Source organism: Toxotes jaculatrix, chromosome 14 (genome assembly GCF_017976425.1).
Source record: "Toxotes jaculatrix isolate fToxJac2 chromosome 14, fToxJac2.pri, whole genome shotgun sequence".
Taxonomy (NCBI): domain Eukaryota; kingdom Metazoa; phylum Chordata; class Actinopteri; family Toxotidae; genus Toxotes; species Toxotes jaculatrix.
The window spans coordinates 8,566,895-8,588,238 of NC_054407.1; the positions used below are offsets into that span (position 1 = coordinate 8,566,895).

Consider the following 21,344-nt stretch of genomic DNA (forward strand, 5'->3'; position numbering starts at 1 on the left):
CACAGCTCTCAAAATGAAATAAGATGATGATGTTGATTATGGCTGATAGCGGGAAGCAAATGGCCAGGTCTGAATTATTCTGAAGCATCTAATCAGTAACTTCATTTTGTTTTATCACACAATGCACAACCTTCTGGAGTAGCACAACAAACCAGTATATTGGCTTGCAGATGTATAGGGTGAATGCTTCCCATATTAAAATCTTTTATAGCAGTCATTTATGTTGTGTCTTTTACTGCTTATATGATTGAGACTTCTGTCCGGGCCACATTCAAAACTCTCTAAAACCTGAAATGACATGTCACTTTCATGCCTTTACTTTTATTTTGGTAATGTCAGTCGTGATTTTTCTGAAGTTCTTCATCTTTTAAATACTTAATGTATCTCAAAGTTCCTCTTACACTTAATATCGGGGTTGTCACCCTGCCTCACTGACAGAATTTCATCATTCCATCAGTCTTGGGTTTTTTTTTTGTGTGCTATTTTTAGTGTCAAAAAATGGTCTACACTTCATCCTGATTGAGAGGATTTTCCACCCTGTCAAAAGTAAAATCCTGGGGGAAACAGTTAATATTTGCTACTTTTGACATGAAAATAGCCACATTTTACAGATGAATTACTGACGCTGTGACTTCAGTCTAAAAATGTCTGTGCTGCATTAAAAAGCCATCAGTCAAACTGTAAAACAAAGCTGGGCTGATCATAAGACTCAGTTTGGAGAGACTGTTGAATATCTTCACATGCCATGACAACATATTCAAACAGTAGTGAGTCGGATCTCATTTGGTTTTCAAGTATCGTATTACATTGCTGGATTGGTGTCACATTATTTGATATCTTATCATTATTCTAGTCCACATTAGACCCCTTATTACTGCTGTCAGAACATAGCCCCACTCTTAATTTTCTAAATTAACATGTCCTTATGCTAATTGAATGGGGTTTTAATAGCCCTCAGTAGCATTTAGAGTAAAAGGGTGAAAAGTTATGAGATTTCCCTCACTGCCCACCCACATCTCCTTTAGACAGAACAATACAAACGCTTTCACTAAGCAGCCGGTTTACAAATCTAAAGCAAAAAATTAAAAATTAAATAAATATAAATATAAATATAAATCTATGTGATTTAAACTACAAATGTGAAGCACAACTCTAAATTGAAATACAGTGATCAATAACCTGTTTCCTGGTCCTTTGTGTGCTCTGTTTATCATAAAAAGGTCTAAGAAGAAGCGATGCTCTACAGTTAGTTTCCAAGGGAAGGCTCCCTCTTGGCTTTTAAAGCAAGCTGTCTGGGCTGTTCTGACGTATCGTCAGCTATTATTCCTGATGCCTCCCATGAGGTCGTCCTCTCCATAAACTCTTCCCCTTCACTGAGCCCCTGCCTCCCATCACCAGCATGCTTGTTAAACAGACACACACATTAGTCTAACTCATGTTTCCTCCGAGGCCCACGAGCCTGCCAAGCCAAAACTCCTGCTTATCACTCAGCCTCTGAACCGTGTGTGTGTGAGGTACGTATATGTCTTGTGTGTTTGCGCATGGCTGCTTGCACACATTTATACTGCTGCTCTGACCTCAGATAAAAGATCTGGAAGTATGTGTACTTTTTCTTTATTCCAGCATCCTGCCTCTCAACCACTTAGTGTGTTTGGTTTGAACTGTAGATGGTCTGACCCAAGATCCATTAGCAGAGGAGGACATACAGTTATGGTTGGAAGTTCACATTTGCTCATCATGGACAGGAATGTCATGGCAATACTGGGCTTTCAATGATTTCTTTGAACTTTCTTTATCAGGGGTGTAATGGGTGTACAACTACATCTTTACTAGAATAAAAACAAGAATTTGCGGCCTAAGGTTTAATTTATTTGGGGTTTTCTGAAATAAACACAGGGTCAAAAATAGACATACAGTAGACCTAATATTTGTTTGCTAAGCTTTGTTTATGGTTGATGGTTGCCATCAACAAGGCTCAGGCAGAATTCTGGTTGGATATTTGACCACCCTTCTCAAAACCTTAATATTAGCCTACTTTATCTATTTCACAATCCTCTTTGATGTGTGTTTGGGGTCCAAGTTTCCACTGCCTAGCTTTTTTGAGGTTATGCTGAAGAATTCTGAGGTAGTTCCATATTATTCCATAAACTTTGTGCAATGTACCAAATCCACTAGCGGGAAAACAGCCCCAGAGCATGATGCTACCACCACCATGCCGTACCGTGTTCTTGGGGCTGAATGCCTCAGCTTTAACAATCTTCTGATCATTATGGTCAAACAACTCAAACTTTGTCTCATCTGGCCATAAAACTTCTTCACCTGAAAAACCATAGTTTTTAGTTTAGAAGGTGTTGATTTTGGAGCAGGTGCTTCTCTCTTGGACAGCAGCCTCTCAGTCCATGGTGATGTAAAACTTGCTAGACTGTGAAACTGGTGTTCCAGCAGCTTTCAGCTCATGGCAGGGCTGTGCCTCGGTGGTTCCTGGGTTGTCCCTGACCAATTTCCTCTCACCTGCTTGTGTTTCCTTCCACCATAACAGAGTGCCTACATCTCCTAATCAATTATACTCACAACAGTTTGAACTGATGATCTCAGAATCAGCAGCGTCTTAGAAATGGCTAAGAAACTGAGACATTTGTGAATGTCTCTACGGGTGTGTAAATCTACTGTCATTCAGCAACACTGAATTCATAATTTAAGTGGGTGTATGTATAACTTTGACCCTATGTTGACTTCAGAAAACCCAAAATAAATGAAAACTTGGAAGCCCAACATTGTCATGACATTTATGTCCGTAACAAGGGTATAAAAACATCCAACCACAACTATATGCATATTCTCCACTTGAATAATAACAGAAAGAAATGTTGTAAAAAAAATATTCAGTCAATTGGAGTTTGAAGTAGGTAGCATCAATGTATCTGCACACATTTAAGTTCCTACAAAGCTTAGAGGTCAAGTACCTCAACAGTATTTTCCAAGGATCAAATAGAGAAACTTACTCCTGGGTAAGCTAAGCAGCTCTGAGCAAAGCCGAATGAACACATCAGTGTGATAAAGTAAATTTGCAGAACTAACTGACAGGGTGTGTTACAGGATCCGGGCCTGTGCAAATCAGTGCAGTGCAGAAGACATTAACTCAGCTTGCATGAGCACAAACAGCATGCTCCTGGACAACATCAGAAGCAGGCCATTACACAGCTATTAGTACGAAAATAAACAGAGCAAACCCCTTATTGTTCCAATCAAATTTTGGTAATTTAACCTAATGATTTCCTCATTATAGTCCCAGTTCTTTCCAGATGTAAGAACAAGTTCCTATTCTGGCTGTTATTTAAAAATCAACTCTTGTTAGTTGGCTGGTCACTGCCTCTTTTATAAACAGTCCTCTGGGTATGTTTTCTTAATAACATTTTCCTGACTTAACTAATAGGATTTTAAAAATTGCATGCTGTGAGAAGCACATTTGTCATGTTTGTTTTCAAAGAAAGTGATGAAATATGATGTTCAAAATGTTGTGCAGCTTGTCTAAGCTGAAAAATCGTACACAAATTAAAGACTTTATCTGAGAAAACAAAAGGAGGAGGAAATTAAAGTTTAGCAGGCCTCTGTGATCGGTCTGATAGGGGAGGCAGGTAAAACAAACAAGCATAATAAATGAAGTCATTTTCATTACAGCAACACTCATTTCACACTTCTGAGTTATTACAAAAAGAGACCAAATTTTAAAGGAATATAAGAGTTTGATAAAAACACTGATGCCAGCTGTTTACTAAATATACAACCGGCTAGCTTCGCTTAACACAAAGATTGGAAACACGTGGAAACAGATAATCTGGCTCTGTCTAGCGGTATCAAAATCTGACAACAAAATGTTTGTTCTCTGTCCAAAACTCTCCCCACGTTTTATCAGTTTATCAAATGCCCCACAAGGAAAACAAGACTTTAGATCCAGTGAGGGTTTGGAGACACTTTGTGGTGCATTGGAGGCCACTGACTGGGAGGCTTTCTATAATGCTTATGGGGAGGATATAGATGGTTTAACAGACTGTATCTCTGAATACATTGGGCTCTGTGTAGATAATTCCATTCCCCACCAAAAAGGTCCACTGTTACCCAAATGGTAAACCTTGGGTCACAAGTGAGCTGAAGAGCTTACTTAATGAAAAAAGAGGGCCTTTAAGACGGGTGACAAGAAATTTCTATATAGAAATATAGGAGAAAGTCGGAGGAGAAACTGGAAAATAATAAAGCCAGAGCAGTCTGGAGTGGGATGAGGGAAACAGAGGCACTGTTGAAGGGAATATGCAGTGGGCCAATGAGCTAAACCAGTTCTTTAATAGGCTTGACTCAGCCAGATCCCTCATCACCTGGATCACCAGTTATCTGATGGGCAGACCTCAGTTTGTGAGGCTGCAGAGCTTTGTGTCTGACCCTCTGATTAGTAACATTGGGACCCCCCAGGGAACTGTGCTTTCTCCCTTCCTCTTCACCACCTACACTGTGAATATCTAGATGGCACGGCTATAGTGGGGTCTATGGAGAGGGGGCGGGAAGAAGAGTACAGAAGACTGGTGGGTGACTTTAAGTGGTGTAGGTAGAACCATCTACAGCTGAATGTGAACAAGACAAAGGAGATGGTGGTTGATTTCAGCTGTAAGAAGTCCATGGCACTCCTGATCTCCATCGCGGGTTCAGATGTGGAGATTGTAACATCGTACAAGTACCTCAGTGTTAACTTGGACTACAAACTGGAGTGGTCCACAAACACAGAGGTGCTCTACAAAAAGGGCCTGAGCCAACTGTATTTCCTTAGAAGGCTCAGGTCCTTTAACGTCTGCAATAGAATGCTCCACATGTTCAACCAGTCGGTAGTAGCCAGTACCATCTTCTTTGCTGTGGTGTGTTGGGGAGCAGGAATCAGGGTAAAGGACTCAAACAGACTAAACAAACTCATAAAAAATGCTGAGTCGGTGGTTGGCACCAGGCTGGCTCCATTGTAGGAGGTGATCAGAGACAGAATGCTGGGAAAGATCAGGGTAACTATGAACAATGTCTCTCACCCCCTTTACAGGACCTTGGTCAGACTCAGAAGCAGCCACAGCAACAGACTGCTGCAGCCCAGATGTTTAAAGGAGCGCAACAGCAAGTCCTTTCTGCCTGAGGATATCCGACTGTATAATACACAGCTCCAGAACTGTGCACTGAATTTTATTTGAATTTTATTTAGGTTCTTAATCGGTCTATTTATAATTGTATTGTTTTTTTATGTTATGTAAATATGTGCTGCTATGACAAACTAATTTCCCTCCAGGATTAATCAAGTTTAATTATCTTTATCTTTTTTTAAATGGTAGTAAAGTTTGCTTTGTAGTCACTGTCAGCCTTTGGTTGTCACTTCTTCTTTGTTTTCAAGTTTTACAGTCTCAAAAGGTTTGTTCAGATGCCTTTTGTGCCGTTTTCTGCATTTCCATTGAGCACTTGGAGTTGTTGGTTAATGTAGCACAGTGACAATAAAACATAAAAAAAATGGAATACGCTAGTGCTAGTTCTATGAGAGAAATTCAGGTGAGGACTTACGAATCAAACTGAACCAAAAATAAGTAGAGACATTTTCAAAGTGAGCTAAAGGAGAAGGTGTATGTCCTCAAACCAAAAGCCAGAGCTGCTCATAACAACAAACTCTTTCTTTCTCTCCTTTCCCCATGTCAGACTCACCCCAGAGGTACACTGGACTGCTTCCAATAACACTGCGCTGCATTTTCACACCCAGATGCAGGATATTTGCTTGTTAAAAAGATTTTAAAATCACACCAGATGCTCACTGTTTAAGCACAGGAATTAACCCTTTACTGGGACATGGTCCAGATTCACTATCTTCCTCACACACAAACTTTTCCCCGCAGTAAATTAAAACACACAGCTCAAGTTGGTAGATTTTGGCGTGTTAAACATTACTGCTGCAAGTACTTCAAGCAGATAAACTGCTATAAAGTAGCCTTTTAAAATGAGAGCAGAAGAAGAAAAAGAAAAAAAGGAAAATGCAGAAGTGTAAAAAGGGAATTTTAAAGGGCGGTTTTAACATGATATGACTAGAATTTGCCAATACTGCGCTCTTGTGATGTCTCATAGCTCAGCAAAAGACTTGTGCTAGAGCCTGGAGACAACGCAGCTATGTCTTAAAATTGGTCAATAACATTGTAAAATCAATGTTTAAGCTCAAAGGAAGCCTGTGGAAGATGATAAGACTTGTAATGAAATCAGTGCCTTCAGCACAACTTTAAGTTTTGCCAATCGACTCTGTGCCACATAAGCTGATAAAACAATTTTTTTTCAGCAACACTGCAGCTTGATGCATCATACAGTAATGTGAATGACAGTAGGTTGGTGGTTGTAGTATACTCAGCACGTCATCTCACAATCAAAACTGCATCAACAACCTCTTCACATTCATTCTGAACAATATAGCATCAGAGCAAATTGTGTCTGGCTTTAATCTCGGGAGAAACATGTCTGGTGAATCTTGATGAAGCTACGTCTTTGCTACATGCTCTTTAGATGCTATTCTAATCAAAGCCGTGCCATGCTGCTACCCTGCGGCTCCACTGTCGACAGCCCTTGGGGGATTAAAGCTGATTTCCCTTTTGGTCAGAGTCATTCTTGTGAGGGTCCAACTCGCTCTGGCACTGGGCAAGAGCGCTATCCTTGTCACTGATACCTAGCTTACTGTTGTTTGATGCTGAGCATGTCTCTGCGGTTCCCCAGCTCATCTATCACAGTAACTGTGAATGGCGGACGGGGACGGCGGAGGAACAGAGGATGGCTGCTCCCGACCCTCCCTCCTCTCACTATATACTTAGTAATCTGTGCCAGGGCTGTTCTCTCAATGGAGAATGGAGACCTTGTGTTCTGAAGCTCCAGATGGGCAAAAAAACAACACAGAACACACCACTACCACTCTCCAGTGAGATAGACGGTAAAAGTGTAAGACAGACTAGAAAGGCTTTGAGGATATTTTCATGCATGCCAGAGTTTTGTATGTATGATTAAAATATGACGTGATAAAAATATTAAAGGCCAATCCTGTGAAGAATAATCCACTTTCTCAATGAACTTACTATGACCACACCCATGCAGCATTAAACTCTTTAGGAATAAAAACTAAGGATGCCCCCCCCCCCCAAACTTTAACTTGCTTATGGCTTGCTTATGAATACACATTTAGTGGTGTATAAAACTACACAGAAATTATAAAAACATCAAATTTAATTGCACATATTGTATGTACAACAAAGCCTTGAACAACATACCACACACTTGACACAAATGGATCCAGCTGACAAAGGATACAGGCCTGTCTGTGGCAAGGAAATAGTACAAAACATCAAATAGTGGCCATTAACTACACAGTTTATTTGCCTCATACTCCACGTAGTTTGGTTGTCTGGCACTGAAAGCTTGCAGGGCAGTGAGTATCCTGGTCACGTCTGCGCTGGACAGTTTGAGTCTGTGGCGGAGCAAACAGGCGAACAGATCCACGTGCGGCGCCCCTGGAGGCGAGAGACGGTTAACCCTGTAGCGCAGTTCCACCAGCTGCATCAGGGCCGAATCCTGTGATCCCTGAGTGTATGGGTAGTCTATTTGCAGAATCAGGTCCTGGATGGCCTCTGGGTCAAAGTGCACGCTGTATCCAAACAGCTGCATGCTGTTTACTTTCATGTAGCCGATGTTGTTGGATGGCTCCGTCTCCTCCAGGGGCTCATAGTACACCGTTGCGTTTTTGTTCCCTCCTGTCACTCCCACAGAGTCCCTCATGCGACTCCTCAGGTAGAAATGAACGGTCTCAAAAAAGCTCTTCCATCTGTTTCCAAGAGTCAGCGTCCAATTATAGCAGTCCAAGGGGATATCCAGCTTGGTCCGCTCCCAATCAGGGTATCCGTGCTGGCCTATAGGCATGGTCCAACTCTCTGAATGGCTGCCCCCGAAGGGATTCACAAACAGAGACAGCGCCGGCTCCAGAGTGCTGTTCCTGGTGAGGCAAAACTGGAGGGCGAGTCCTAGGAGCATATGAACACGGTTGGACTTCACCCGGTTGCTCTTGAGGGTGAGCAGCATTCTTTTCCTCCAGGATGGGTCAAACCACGTGTTTATGCGCACGTCATTGCTCACGAACACAGCATGCAGAGAGATGCGTGGGTCGCGCCGCAGGAGCAGGTAGCGCAGCTCTAGGTCCTGCAGGTCTCGGTCGCTTTCCAAGCCCAGGTAGGGGTCCGTAGGGTCGGGCACGGCAGGCCGGCAAGCTCCCTGGGTCAGGGTGAAGCTGGGGTTACAGCTGGAGCATCGTGTCCGGTTCTCCGTGGAACAGGAGGCGCAGCGGGCACCGTCGCCCACAGAGCAGGGAATGAGGCCCTGACAAGGCGGATGGTTGTAGGGGCAAGAGCAGCTACGGCTTTCGTCACTGTAAACACCAACCTGGTTGTTCTCACTGCAGTATAAAATGGAGAGGGCGTAGCTCAACCAGAAGTGCAGAGGCCTAAAGGAGAGACAACAGTTGTGTTAAACCCTTCAGGTTTAGAGTTACTGCCCTGCTGTATTGGTTATTACAGGATTATATTTGTCATTTTGAGTCTTTTTCATGTTTTTGTGATTATGCAATGAAGGAAATGTTTTGCCCAACAGATTTAATCCTGCCTTTCACAAATAATATGTGTTGTTTTGATGTGCAGCAAAAACAATTTGAGACAAAGTCAGACTCAGCTGGAGCTACAGAAGCAAAATCAGATTAAATGAATATTTTAATCTATTGAATTCCCCTTCTGTGCTGCAGAGGGGAGGTGATGACACACACAGGCTCACGCACACATCATACCCATAGATACTCTTTAATGTCTCATACATCTCATCTTTCTCAGGTTTACGCTACTTTAGAGATGCAGCACAGTAAAACACAACTAGAATGTGAACACAGAAAATAAATAACACATGAATAAAACAAAATACCACCATTTCCCTTCACAGAGACACAAAAACAAAACAAATGAGCTACCTAGTAACCCTAAACCACTACTGTATTTATTTTTTTACAAGCAGAAGGGGTGTGATAAGGAAGTGTAATTGGACTGTAGACTGAGGAGTCAGTGCCTGCAGCCTGACTTGTACGCTGATGGATTGTGTCATTTAGTTAATTTCCCTGCCAGAAATAGCTATCAACATAGAGTGTTCATGAGAGAGGCATAAATCTGAGTGAAGTTATGACCACAGTGATCTCTGATAGGCTGCTGAAATAGAGTATCCAGGTGGGAGAGCTGCTGAAACAGCAGCTGTAACAGTAAAATAATAATAATAAAAAAATACAGGAATAGATTTAAGCAAAGGGTATTACTGTCCACGGCAGCTTAAATTCCTGGATGGGAATTTTAAGATGCCGGATTGAACGTAATGCAGTTTAAACCCTCAGACAGTGAAACGCGTCTGTTTGGCCAAAACATGATCTCGTTTGTCTTTCCCCCCCCCCGCTGGAACAGAGAAGCAGGTTTGCTCCTGTCAGCACTTTTCACCTCACTCCACAACTACTTTTCCTCAAGTGCCTTCTAATAAGTACCGTCTCACTCCGCTGCTCTCTCCCAGCGCCTGCCGCATAAATCATTTTCATAATTATAAGTTTTGGGGCGCACCTTCGGTTAACAGGCTGCAGTATAAATATTCCTCCCTCTTGTTCCTGTCTTGTTTCTTACCTCGGCCTCTGCAAGACTATTTTGGGCTGTTTTCGGCACCTCTTGCTGAGGCTGAAGAGCTTGTTAGTGGTGCGGCGAGCTTTGGCAAAAAGCTGGTCGCTACTGGTCTCCAGCTGCCTGTAGCGCTGGAGCAGGCTGGCATCTGTCCTCCACAAGTGTTCCACGACAGATGTGTTTACAGCGTAATGGGTTGGCAGTTTCCCAACAAAGCTCTGGAACTCCTCTGGTAGGAAGAAGAACATGAATAAGTAAACTCTGCCTGTGGTTATGAGCCACAGGGTAACAATAACACCCCCCCCCCCAAAAAAAAAACCCCAAAAAACAAAAAAGCTGTTGACTCCTCATTGTTTGTCCCAGAAAAGCAAACAGCTCAAGAGGAGAAGTAACAGCTGAACAACATGCCTGAAAAGCATGTTTAGTTATTTTGATATTCTTTGGAGAAGAGGACTGCTGAGCTCATCAGCATGTCAGAAAACAAACTCCTTTCATATTTTGTTTCTGTGAGAAGATGTATGTTAATCACCACCTGTTGGCGGCATACAGCACGGCACACGCCACCTTCCAAGCAACTAGTCTGTAATTAGACGTGAGTGACACCGAAAGCAAAAATCGCTGTTCCTGTCTTCAACAATGTGAAAGTAAGGCGGGTTGCCGTGGTAACAGTAATCGCTTGTGTCAAACATAAACAGTTCTGAACTCTCTGTCACTCTCTTTATATAAGCTTTTAAAAATTGAAATCCTAAAAATAGACACAAACCTGAAGCACTCGGTATCAACACCACACGGGTCCGTGTCAAAGGTGTGCTACTCTCATCTGCCTTTTTTTTTTTTTTTTTTTAACATCACAGATTTGCTGTCACTGTCTGCATTAAGTGGTGTGAGAATACCACTTAGACAACTAATCTCCGCAACGGTATAGTGTGTTTATGGTAATTACAGGACTGTCAAAAAATTCATGCAACAATACATTACTAGGTGCTGGGCACAAGCCAGGCTTTGTGTAATTGCTGGTTCATTTATTTGTTTTCATGCCTTATTTGTTTATACGCTTTTTTGCTTTTGTGTGCAGAGCTGAGGAACATTAATATATAGGGGCTCGGAATGAGGAAAATACATTGTGTTCCCATACATCAGGCCTTTCAGTGAATGGCAGACAATCAATGAAAGAGCTCCAAGCTGGTGCGCAGTTACATTCACTAACCATGATGATGAGCTCAGAGGTGCTTTGACGTGTGATGGTGTAGTGGTTAGGGGAATTCATTAAAGCAATGATTCAACATTTTGGTGTTATAATAATTTTATATCCTTAGGCTTGGTAGCCGTTTTCATTTTGAAAACTTAAAATTGTTCAAACTACTTAACTCATACTTACTGATTTAATTAAAAGTAATAGTTTAACATTTTGGGAAGATGTTTCCGCTTTTTTGATTAGTGTTAGATGAGAAGATTGATACCATACACACACATCTGCATGGTAAAAATGAATCTGCAGCTGCTGTGGGTTTAAGGGGTTATGCACTGGACTGTTTTTTACACCTTTGCCTTTGAGCAGAATAAACAAACAAGAAAACGTCTTTGATATTTACAGACAAACAGATGGTTTCAATCTTCTCATTTATGTCTTGGTAAGAAAGCAAATTAGTGCATTTCCTAAAATGTCGAACCATGCCTCTAATTACACCTTTTGTCGAGTGATTCTTCAGAGCACTCTGGTGAGAACAGATGGACATCTTTAAAAGGTCTGTGTACTTTCATACACTGCAGCCGTGAGCACCTTAAGAGCACCAGAGCAATCATTTGATGTGACACAATGACTGACAGGTCTCCTGATTCAGTGTCTGGCAGCTGCCAGTATTTGACAGCTAAGAATTAATTTAGAACAAAAGCAAGACTTGTTTTTGTTCATGTTAGCCCTTAAATCCAAGTCTAAGGTTATTCTTTTTTTGGTACAAAAAAACACCTCTATCCTGAAATCCAGGATTCTGAGAAAGATTTTAAAAGCCGATACACCACCCCTGGGTTTTTGAAAGCTCCATTCAAACTGACATTTTCACATCCCATATTGGAGAGACTCACCAGATTCCTCAAACTCCTCGTAGGTCTGTCTCCAGGAGTCTCTGATGCGCAACAGGTTGTTTTCCAAGGTTTCCAGGTCAGAGTGAGGACAGTTACACTGAGGGAAGTCCACGTTGCACTCACACCAGCAGTCGCTGTTCTGGCAGACAAACTGGCCCTCAGCTTTACAGCCAATGTAGCTGAGAGCCGCTTGAATGAAGCGACTTTGTAAATAGCTGGGTAGGATGACCTGCAGCCCTGTGGAGTATGAAAAACAGCATCCGGTCAAGCTTGAGTAACCTTTGTTTAAAACTACAGTGCCCAACCGTTGTAGAAAACTTAAAAAATTGTGTTTTTCATAAAATATCAAAAATATTCATAAAATATCAGCAGTATCAGTGTTAATTTAGAAAGAGCTTGCTGTGACACGTTCAGCAGTGGGAGAATACAAAAACACAGCAAGATGGCACCACTGTGATTTAGGGAGCAGATTTTACCTTGTAGCTGAACCTTGTTTTCTGGACTGTGAACCAGTACCGAGCTGACTGTGTCCAGGTTGTCATAGTTGCTGCATCCAAGCGGCCCAGTTCTGGTTTCTGTCACCTGTGAGGATATCGAGAGAATACAGTACAGTATTTCATCGTGTGAGAGACAACTTAGCTGTAACTTAGTTGAGCTGGTTGTGTCTTCTGTTGAGTTTAAATGTGCTTCCCTCACATAAAATAAAGAGAACAGATTGAAAATAATCTTGGTTTAGTCAAAGTAGACAGTCATCATTAACTTTGGTATGATCTGTATGTATTGACTCATTCACTTGTGTATTACAAAAAAAGACAGTCAAAAGAACATAAAAAGCTGCAACAAAGGCATTTTGTGCCTCAAATGAATTTTGTATGCAGTGAGTCACTGAAAAGGTCTTCAATTAGAAAGAATTCTTTTCTCATACAGAATAATTAGTCCTGATCTGAGAGAAGAAATCAACTTCAACCCTCCAACCCAAAAAACAAAACAAAAAAAAAAAACAAACTTTAAATTATTCTGATAAATTTCTAAACATAATTTATCTTGATGTCAGAGTTGGAAATTCTGACACATCGAACCACAAAACCACACATCTTACTGTGTATTTGCATGAATTTATGCTCAGAGTGCTTCCTGTTTCTCGCTGAATCCCCAGTACCATATGTGATTTTAATGAATGGCCGTGTTACGCAGGTGCGGTGCTGCTTTACATCCCTCATAAAATGCAGTATTCATCTCCCTCTCTCTCTCCCTCTTCAATCTGCCTGAACTCCACACATGCTGCAAAGTGGCAAATGAATGGAAGTCAGGCTGGCTGGAAATTAATGGAATGATATCTTTAATCCATCAAGCTGATGCATAACCAGAGGAACACGTTCTCTGTTTGGGGGGGAACTTGTCTTCATCAGTGGCTACTCACTTTAGAATCTACGTTTGCCCCTTGGGCTGATTAATGCGTAGACTCTAATAGCCACTTCAGATGATAAAATGGATGATTGGTGTTTTATACTACAGGACACATGAGTGCTGCTCTGGTTTGCTTCTTCATTCTGCTCTCTAAAGCTTTCTACTGAGAAGATGAAAATCTTAAAAAGGCTTCGAAACCATTCATCTTGTAGTATTGTTTTTCTGATGCTTAAAAACTGTTAATAAGACTGTAATGGGTGGTTAGCAAAGACACGTTTGACCATCTTGCTATAAAAGAATTAATTTAACTAAGTCTGATACAAATCAAATGAGATTCTCCCAGTTTACAGCTTCTCCTGTGTTTTCTGTGACAATAAATTGCATGTTGTAGGGAGAAAAACAAGAGAGATAGATTCGACAGTCACACCCCTGCAGCTACAGCAGGTGAATCTCCTTGTGGCGGGCCAATTCTGTAAATAAGCATTTGTTCTTAATCCTACCTGATTAAATAAGTTACGGACATAAATTCCCTGAGCTGGTATTAAAGTACTTGTTCGTGCATGTTAACTTCAAGTTGAGCTACCAGAATGTCATGAATTAAAACTTTGCTCCTCACCAGATGGAAAGTAACATTTACAACTTTGAACTTTATTCCACTGCAGTTCACAGAAAGATATTGGACATTTTTCTCCACTATTTTTATATTTAAACTACAGTTATCGCCACTTTTTCTTAAACAAATGACCTGAATACTTCTGTAACGACTGTCCTCAGTTTCATTGGTATAAACAATAAATAAATTTTGCATATAGTTAAGGTTATGGAGGCATGTTTGTACTCACTAAAAATTAGTAGGTCAAAGTAGCACCACCAATAATGAGTTAACTTAACCTCTTAACATAAAATAATAAAATTATACTAATGTTGAGTCAAAACAACCGATCGATACTGGGTAAAGTTTACCCAGTTATTTATTGATCAAGGCTGAAGTCATTTGCCATCTCTGAAGACTGAACAAGTCATTCATACATGATCCGCAGTCTCACTAAGCCAGTTCAACTCGATACTTTATATCTCATCATTTCCATGTTTAAATGCTGGAGGCTAACGAACCACAACACTGCTGGGAAACAACTCTGCTGCCTTCAGGCAGTGAGTATGTGGTGTTTAATCTCCCACCAGCCTGCTGCTGTATTTACAGGTTTTTGACTTGAACATACCCGTATGGCGGTGGATGCAATCTGGAGGTGGTGCAGCCTGCGTAAGGTGCTCTCTCTGTCCGTGAAGTAGGAAGCAGCCAGCTGGTGTAGGGCTTCCAGGGTCACTGCCCCCGTAGCGTTTGAGTTTCTATTGCTGCCACGGCTGCTCTCGCCCCCCGAAGGTGAGGACTCCTGGCTGAGCTTTCTTTTGTCCACAAATATCGTCAAAGACTCCTCCCCTGGTGACAGTCAGGGAGAGGGAACAAGAGCTTCATTAGCTCTCACAGAGCAGCACTAATCACCTCAGTATCTTTACAGATCAAATAGAAAAACGCAGTAGTGATTAAGCACTGTGGGGGAACTGATGGTTTGGTTCGGAGGAACAGACAAGGTCTCTGCATCTATTAAACTCTTCAGGAGCTTATTCGAGATCATTGATCAATTTCACTTAATTATTTTAATCATCTGAATTACATTAGCCAAAAATTTATAAGAAACTAGATCTCAGGTCAGCACTGCTTCACTGGGAAACAAATAAATTCTACGCTAGGAGACATTTCTAAGAATTACAAATATTACATGACAAATATAAACGCAGCCAACTAAACTATTAAAACAGACTTATTAAGTGTTTTCACACTTATGTGTATTCTGTTGAAGGAAAATCCTAACCATGAAATCTCTTCATGGTTTTGATTGTGTGATGTAAGTGATGTAATTTATGGTACCATGGTTACAAAAATGATCAATAGATAGGAGCGTTACAAGAAAAAAGCAATGATTGTTAGTAGGAAAATGGAAGGAAAATGGCGATCTTCTGAGCTCCTTGTCAGGTAAACTGTCAGCACAGGTCATATATGTTTAAAACAGGGACATCTTCTTCACAAACATCAGCTCTGTCACTCAATGTCTGAACATCTTGTAACAGAAAAAAATAAGAGTGGTTCCAGGTGAGACAAAGGAACTGCGTCCTCTTATTAAAACCTTCTGTGTTGCCTTGTGGTTTGTCAAGCCTGCTGTCAGAGGAGACGATTGTATCTTTGTCTCGTCTATGATGGATCTCCGCCTGAGAGGTTTTTGAGTATTGGTATAAAATGGTGCAACTTCTCTGTCTTTAGTTCTGAGATGCTGAGAGCTAAACCGCATATTTACGGTTGATTTTTGGCCAGTTACTGTATTTGTGGGAATGAGATAAAAGCAATCCAGAAGCTATCCTGGATTCCAAGGTACTGTACATCGCTGATAGCTGTTTTCAACAAAAATTTGCATGTGGATAGTGCGGTCAAATCTGTGCTATTTTCTTACAACATACACTTTTCAAACCCATGCTTTCACTTCTTGTAATAAAATATACTTTGCCATAATGATTTATGAACAGAGAAAAGATAAGCCAATTGTGTATAAATAATAGTTTTATAAAGCAGTAATGAAGCTCTGTTTAGGGAACCATGCTGTTTTGACAGCCAAACAAAAATATTAAATCAGTCTTTTGCCGCCTTTTCCAATTTATTTTTTGTATTCTAAACCAGAGTGATTTGAGTTTTTTTCCGTGAGCCAAAAAAACAGTGATCCAGAAAAATTATTACATGCTTTGTTGTTTAGAAAGCAACAGACGGTAAAATTGGTGCCCCACGTGCTGAAAAAAAAATAAATAAATAAATAAATCACATTAGAAGCTGTGGGAATCAGGCTTCCTTTGAAGCTCGGCGTACTCTACTGTACCTCCCAGAGTGGCAGAGAGGAGGAGGTGGGTGCCATATTTCTTGATTAGGCTCTCTGTAATCGTCTGGAGGGTTGGCCGCCTCCCGAGTTGGCGGATGGTGTGCATGAAGTCGGGGTCGAGGGGCAGAGCCAAACCACCGCTGCCACCAAAACTGTCCCTCTTCTCTACTGCCAGGCTGTTGACCTTCCATCGACCAAACTCTCTGGCAACACACACACACACACACACAGAAACATTTTGCTCACTTGATTGAGGCCTTTGGTTGTGTAAGAGGCCCCAGGCTGCTGTTTAACAAGCTGTGAGAGTACACAAGCAGGTGAATGTGTGTTACATACTTTGAGGCGAATATACCATACAGAGTACTGGCCACACACATACATGCAAAAACATTAATAAATGATGGAGCTGTGAAGTTGTATCCCCTAAGGAGCTCTCATAATATACCTCTGATATATAAGAGAACCACTTTTTAGACTACCTAGTTTCTCTAAAGGGACTACAAGAGCGTGGGCTTTAAAGTCAATCCAGTTGTGGTTGGTTATTTATGCATTGTTAGATGTTCATTAGCACTTCGGCTGGGAGTATATTTTATGGCATGTGTGTTCCCCAACATATTTTTGCCTTAAATATGCTCACAACTCTGGATTTAACAACATCAATAATATAAAAGTGGATATTTTAAATAATATACTGTTTACAATATATTTTCCTGCATGCCATTGTTGTTGTGCAGTTATTACAGTTATTACATTCATTTCTTTTTCTTTTGATTAGTGGGTTAAAGTTTGCTTTTGTAGTTCTACCACTTGGGTTAGCAGAAGCTGGATGTTTTAACCATTTATTTAACACTGAAATCATTTCCCCAATATTTACTGTTAAAAACCTAATTCAGGCTGATTCCAGTATTTTTCTTCCAGGAAGCAGTATTCCATCATGACATTATTTTTCTGGGAGAATAGAGAGGCTCTGAAACTGCAATTTAACCTTCATGTTGGGAAATGAAACTGTATTTTTTTTATACTGGTCTGTAGTTTTCTGTCAAGTTTGGCGGAAAATAGATGGAGAAAATAGAGTAATTTATTTTTAAGCTTTTGTTGAATCTGCAAGCGGCGCATTGATTTTCTGAGTTAGTTCAAAATTTTGGAAATCTAATATTTATTTATTTGCTTTCTTGTAGAGTGATACTGCCCTCGTGTCTATAAGATAAATATGAAGATACAACGAGCAGCTGGTCAGCTTAGCATTCACTTCTTTTCTTGTATGGATTCAACAAAAAATAGATAAGTGAATGAATGAGCTTTAGAGGTGCTCGTCTGTGGATTTTGTTAATTTTGCACAGAGCCAGGCTGGTTGTTCTTCCATATTTTCAATCTTTATGCATAAGCTAAGATAGCTTATGACTCTATTTTCTCCATTTTCTTTCCAACAAACTTCATAAGCTAAGATCCCTTATGCATAAAGATCGGCTACAATCTTCATAATTAGTCTACAGAAATGGAAGGCATCAATCTTCTCATCTAATTCTCACCAAAAAAAAAGCAAATAAGTTTATTTCCTAAAATGTCAAAATGTTCTTTTTTCTTTTTTTCTAACAAAAAGAACAGCTCAATTTAAATAAGATTAGTGGTGTTTTGGTTTTAAAACTTGATTGAAAACATGTCCAGTGCTGCCTGCTTGTCAGCCAGAGGTTATTGGTAATTTGGATAGAAAATATACTAAAGATAAACATCACAGCAAAAAATTTTTTTCTCATATTTATGTGTTTATTTTCCCCCTAAAGACAAATATGTGGATACATTTTTTTTTTTTAAATCATAATTTCTGCTTTTTCAAATTAGCTGAGTGACTTCACAATCTTTCCATGTACCCCCTGGAAATTGGGGAAGTTCCTCCTGGGTAACGAGAACCCCTGTTGAGAATGATTCTCATTGCTTACTGTTATCTGAACAAGCTTGTCACAGCTTTAAATAACTCCTTTGTGGGTAAAAGAAAACTTATTGCGATGCAACGCTGTAACTCCCACAGCTACAGAAAGGCGCAAAGCCAAAATAAAGTCCCACATCATCAGCTGCCATCATTTGTCATCTCATGCCTTTTAGACACGAGTCTCGCTCAACTCCAGATACTCACAAAAACAGCTCCCTTGGTCTCCCCCTCCCTCCATAGCATCAGCTAATGTCTACCTCTCCTACAGTGCTGCCTGCTGCTCTGTGTACTCCCCTCTCCTTCTGGGAGGCAATCAAATCACTGCCATGAGAAAAACAATTGGCAGAGAAATAATTGGGGAAACGGGACAGTGTGGAGTGGGTCATTACAGCCAATCATCATAACGAGGGGACAGGCTGAGTGTCCATCCCTGGTGACAGATGGGTGTTGTAGATCCAGCCCAGGGTTTAGCTTACAGCTATTCCATCAGCATGCACATATGACAGACAGAGATATGTTTGCTGTGGGAATGTATTCGGATATCTAAACATGAAGGTTTACTGTATGTACTGTAAACAATCAATAGTGGTCAAAACAACTCCTTGGAGGGGGAGAAAAACTACAAAAGCATCAGCTGTGAAAAGCATTACTTAATCACATACTGCTGCATGACTGATAGCCACGTGATCGTCATGGCGATGTTACAGTTATTACAGAGGTCAGAGGGGTAGAATAGCGATTTAAGCCTCCAGGCTATTTAAGAGCACGAAGAAAAATACGGAGCATCTGCAAGTCTGTGGAGACTGTACAGTATAGTTAAGACGTATTTCTAAGAATAAATGCCTTCGGTGTTTTTCCTTATATTATCTCTACAAGACATTAAAGGTGCTATATGTAAGTTTTTGCTGTCGCTTATAGCCAATGTTAGCGTTAATAGTTGACCTGTCTAAAAGAAATGTTAAGAGTTCAGCATCAAACCTCCTTTCTTTACTTGCCAAGAGCTGTCTCCACTGTGGAAGGCAACACCAATGTTAACTCTTGTTTTGGTTCTATTTCTAGCACTTGTCATCTTGTACTGAAGTCAGCATGCTAACCATCTAGCCCCGGTCCAGTCAATCTTGTAATGCTACTTTGCGAAAGTGAGCCACTGTAGCATCCAGTCTGGTCTCAGTTCAACATGAGTGGATGAAGTAGTAGTAGTGCTGCTCAGAGGACGTATTCTAACCCCCTTTCTTGAAAACGCAAGGATGGCTGAAGCTTTTGGCAGGCGACCATTATCACCAACACCTGCTCCAGGCAGAGAAAACTTACATATAACATATACTTTTAAATAAAAGGCCAGTACAGGTGGAGGAACTAAAAATTGTTCCAAACTGACTCTCCTGTCAGCTACCTTCTTCTTACTGCAGTTTCAGTCTTGGTTGGGTCTCATTTTGGAGTGATCCTTAAAATTCTTAATCCCTAATCCTTTAAAACAGCCTTTGGGTTAGAATGTGAGAAGGCAGTTTACAGGTTGCAAGCTTGACTGCTTCAGGGTAAAATACCCTCGAGTGGGTATTGTCAGGAATGTCAGGAAGCCAATACAGATGGTGGCCATCTTCGATAGTCCAAGCTGTTCACTTCTTTGTTACTTTTAGTGATTTTCACTAATTATGGAACAAGGTTTGGTGAAGAAGAAGCCTCAAGTCAAGAGACTACTGGGACATTCATGGAGTAGGTGTCACTATGAGATAAACACCACAACCCAAAAGATCCCTGAGAGGAGATAATGAACCAATTGATTTATAGATGCAGACCAGAAAGTATTTTTTCACTTTGGTAAACACTTGGCAAGGTCCAGCACAGAAAAGAAACATAATCCTGGCCCTGAGGCACTGATAAAACACCTGAGACAGCAGGAACAGCAACAAAATCTCACCAGACATTGACCTTTGGTAAAATCACACACAAACCTATATGTAATATCTACTTCAAACCTATCTTATTGCATGTGTGAAAGACTGGATAGTATTGATCCACATACTGTACACAGTAGCAACAAAGCAGGAAAACATTGCAAGCCTTAAGCCTCCTTGCGAGGAATATTTAGACAAAGGCAGCAGCAGCTGAGTGCAGCTCAGGGATGCTGCAGAGTCACTGAAAGGATGTAACTGTCCACACACTGTCATGGGATTAACTCCAGCTGCAGGGGTCATTTCGAGACAGCAGTAATAACAGAACTATCAAATGCCAAACCCTGAGACAAAAAAAAAACCTATGAAAGGAATAAATGTTTGATTTTATTCGGATGACAGATCAGTTTTCAGTCAAAGCACTGCAAGGCAGGTGCAAAGGGGGCAAATTTTGCATTGCCACATCTTCAGATCTGCTCATCAGCTTGCGATTGGTGCAGGTGTGATACCTGTGAGGGCAATCCTGAGAGCATTCATGTTTTCATTCCAAACACTACAGCAGCTGCTTTCACTGATTAGTTCCTCTCTAGCTCAAAGTGCTCATCAGTGAAATTATCCAGCCGCATGCTTGGATAAAATTAAGACCTACAAACACTCACAGCCCAAACCTGAAACTCCTGAGAGAAACATATAATAAATACATGCAGAAAATGCAATACACAGCCAAAACAGACAACTGTCTCACCTGTAGATCTTGTATCTGGTGCTGAAGCCCTGCTGGTATCTCTCCGCAGCCTCCGTGAACTCCAGGGACTGGTGGAAGGGCCCTTTATCCGACAGCAGCCAGCCCAGGGAGCTTGGGGCGCTGTCGCCTTGCCCGGCGGCGGCTGTGGCTCCAGCTCCAGCGGCGGCGGCAGCCGTGGAGGTCCAGCAGCAGAAGAGCCACAGGCTGAGAGCCGCCCCCTCCCATAGCAGAGACAGCCGCTTATGACTGATTCTCTGACAGCTCATGCTTCACCCAGCGACACCTCATTCTCTCCGGACTGGGAGCAGGACAGACCAGTAAAACAAGAGTTACAGTTTTACAGATTTGAGGGATGAGATGAGGGATAAGTAATGCGTGGCGCGGATTTGTAGGGCAGAATATGGAAATTTCCTTTTAACCTCAGTACTTGAGAGTTAAACACACTAACTGCATGATCAAATGTTTTTTTCTTTCTATAGTGAAAGACACTTACCTGATTTTGCAGGTAATAGGGACCAAACGATGCGCTGTCAGGAAAAAGTGAGCTCTTCCGATCCTGCTAGAACTGCGAATAAAGCCTCTCCTGTTCAGTGATCCGACAAAATTCATTAACTCGTGATGAGCCCTTTCTTTCACCAACTT

The 21,344-nt window shown here is 41.2% G+C and overlaps 1 protein-coding gene across 1 annotated transcript; it reads right to left on the bottom strand.

Annotated features, from left to right (window-relative positions):
- Positions 1 to 7,398: 7,398 nt before the first annotated feature.
- On the bottom strand, positions 7,399 to 20,968 carry LOC121193193 (BMP/retinoic acid-inducible neural-specific protein 3-like). The gene is made up of 7 exons (XM_041055391.1): positions 20,703 to 20,968; positions 16,139 to 16,341; positions 14,438 to 14,655; positions 12,287 to 12,392; positions 11,811 to 12,047; positions 9,735 to 9,957; positions 7,399 to 8,533 (listed from the first exon to the last, which is right to left on the bottom strand). The coding sequence occupies exons 1-7, from the start codon at positions 20,966 to 20,968 to the stop codon at positions 7,399 to 7,401; spliced, it is 2,388 nt and encodes a 795-aa protein (XP_040911325.1).
- Between the last annotated feature and the right edge of the window lie 376 nt (positions 20,969 to 21,344).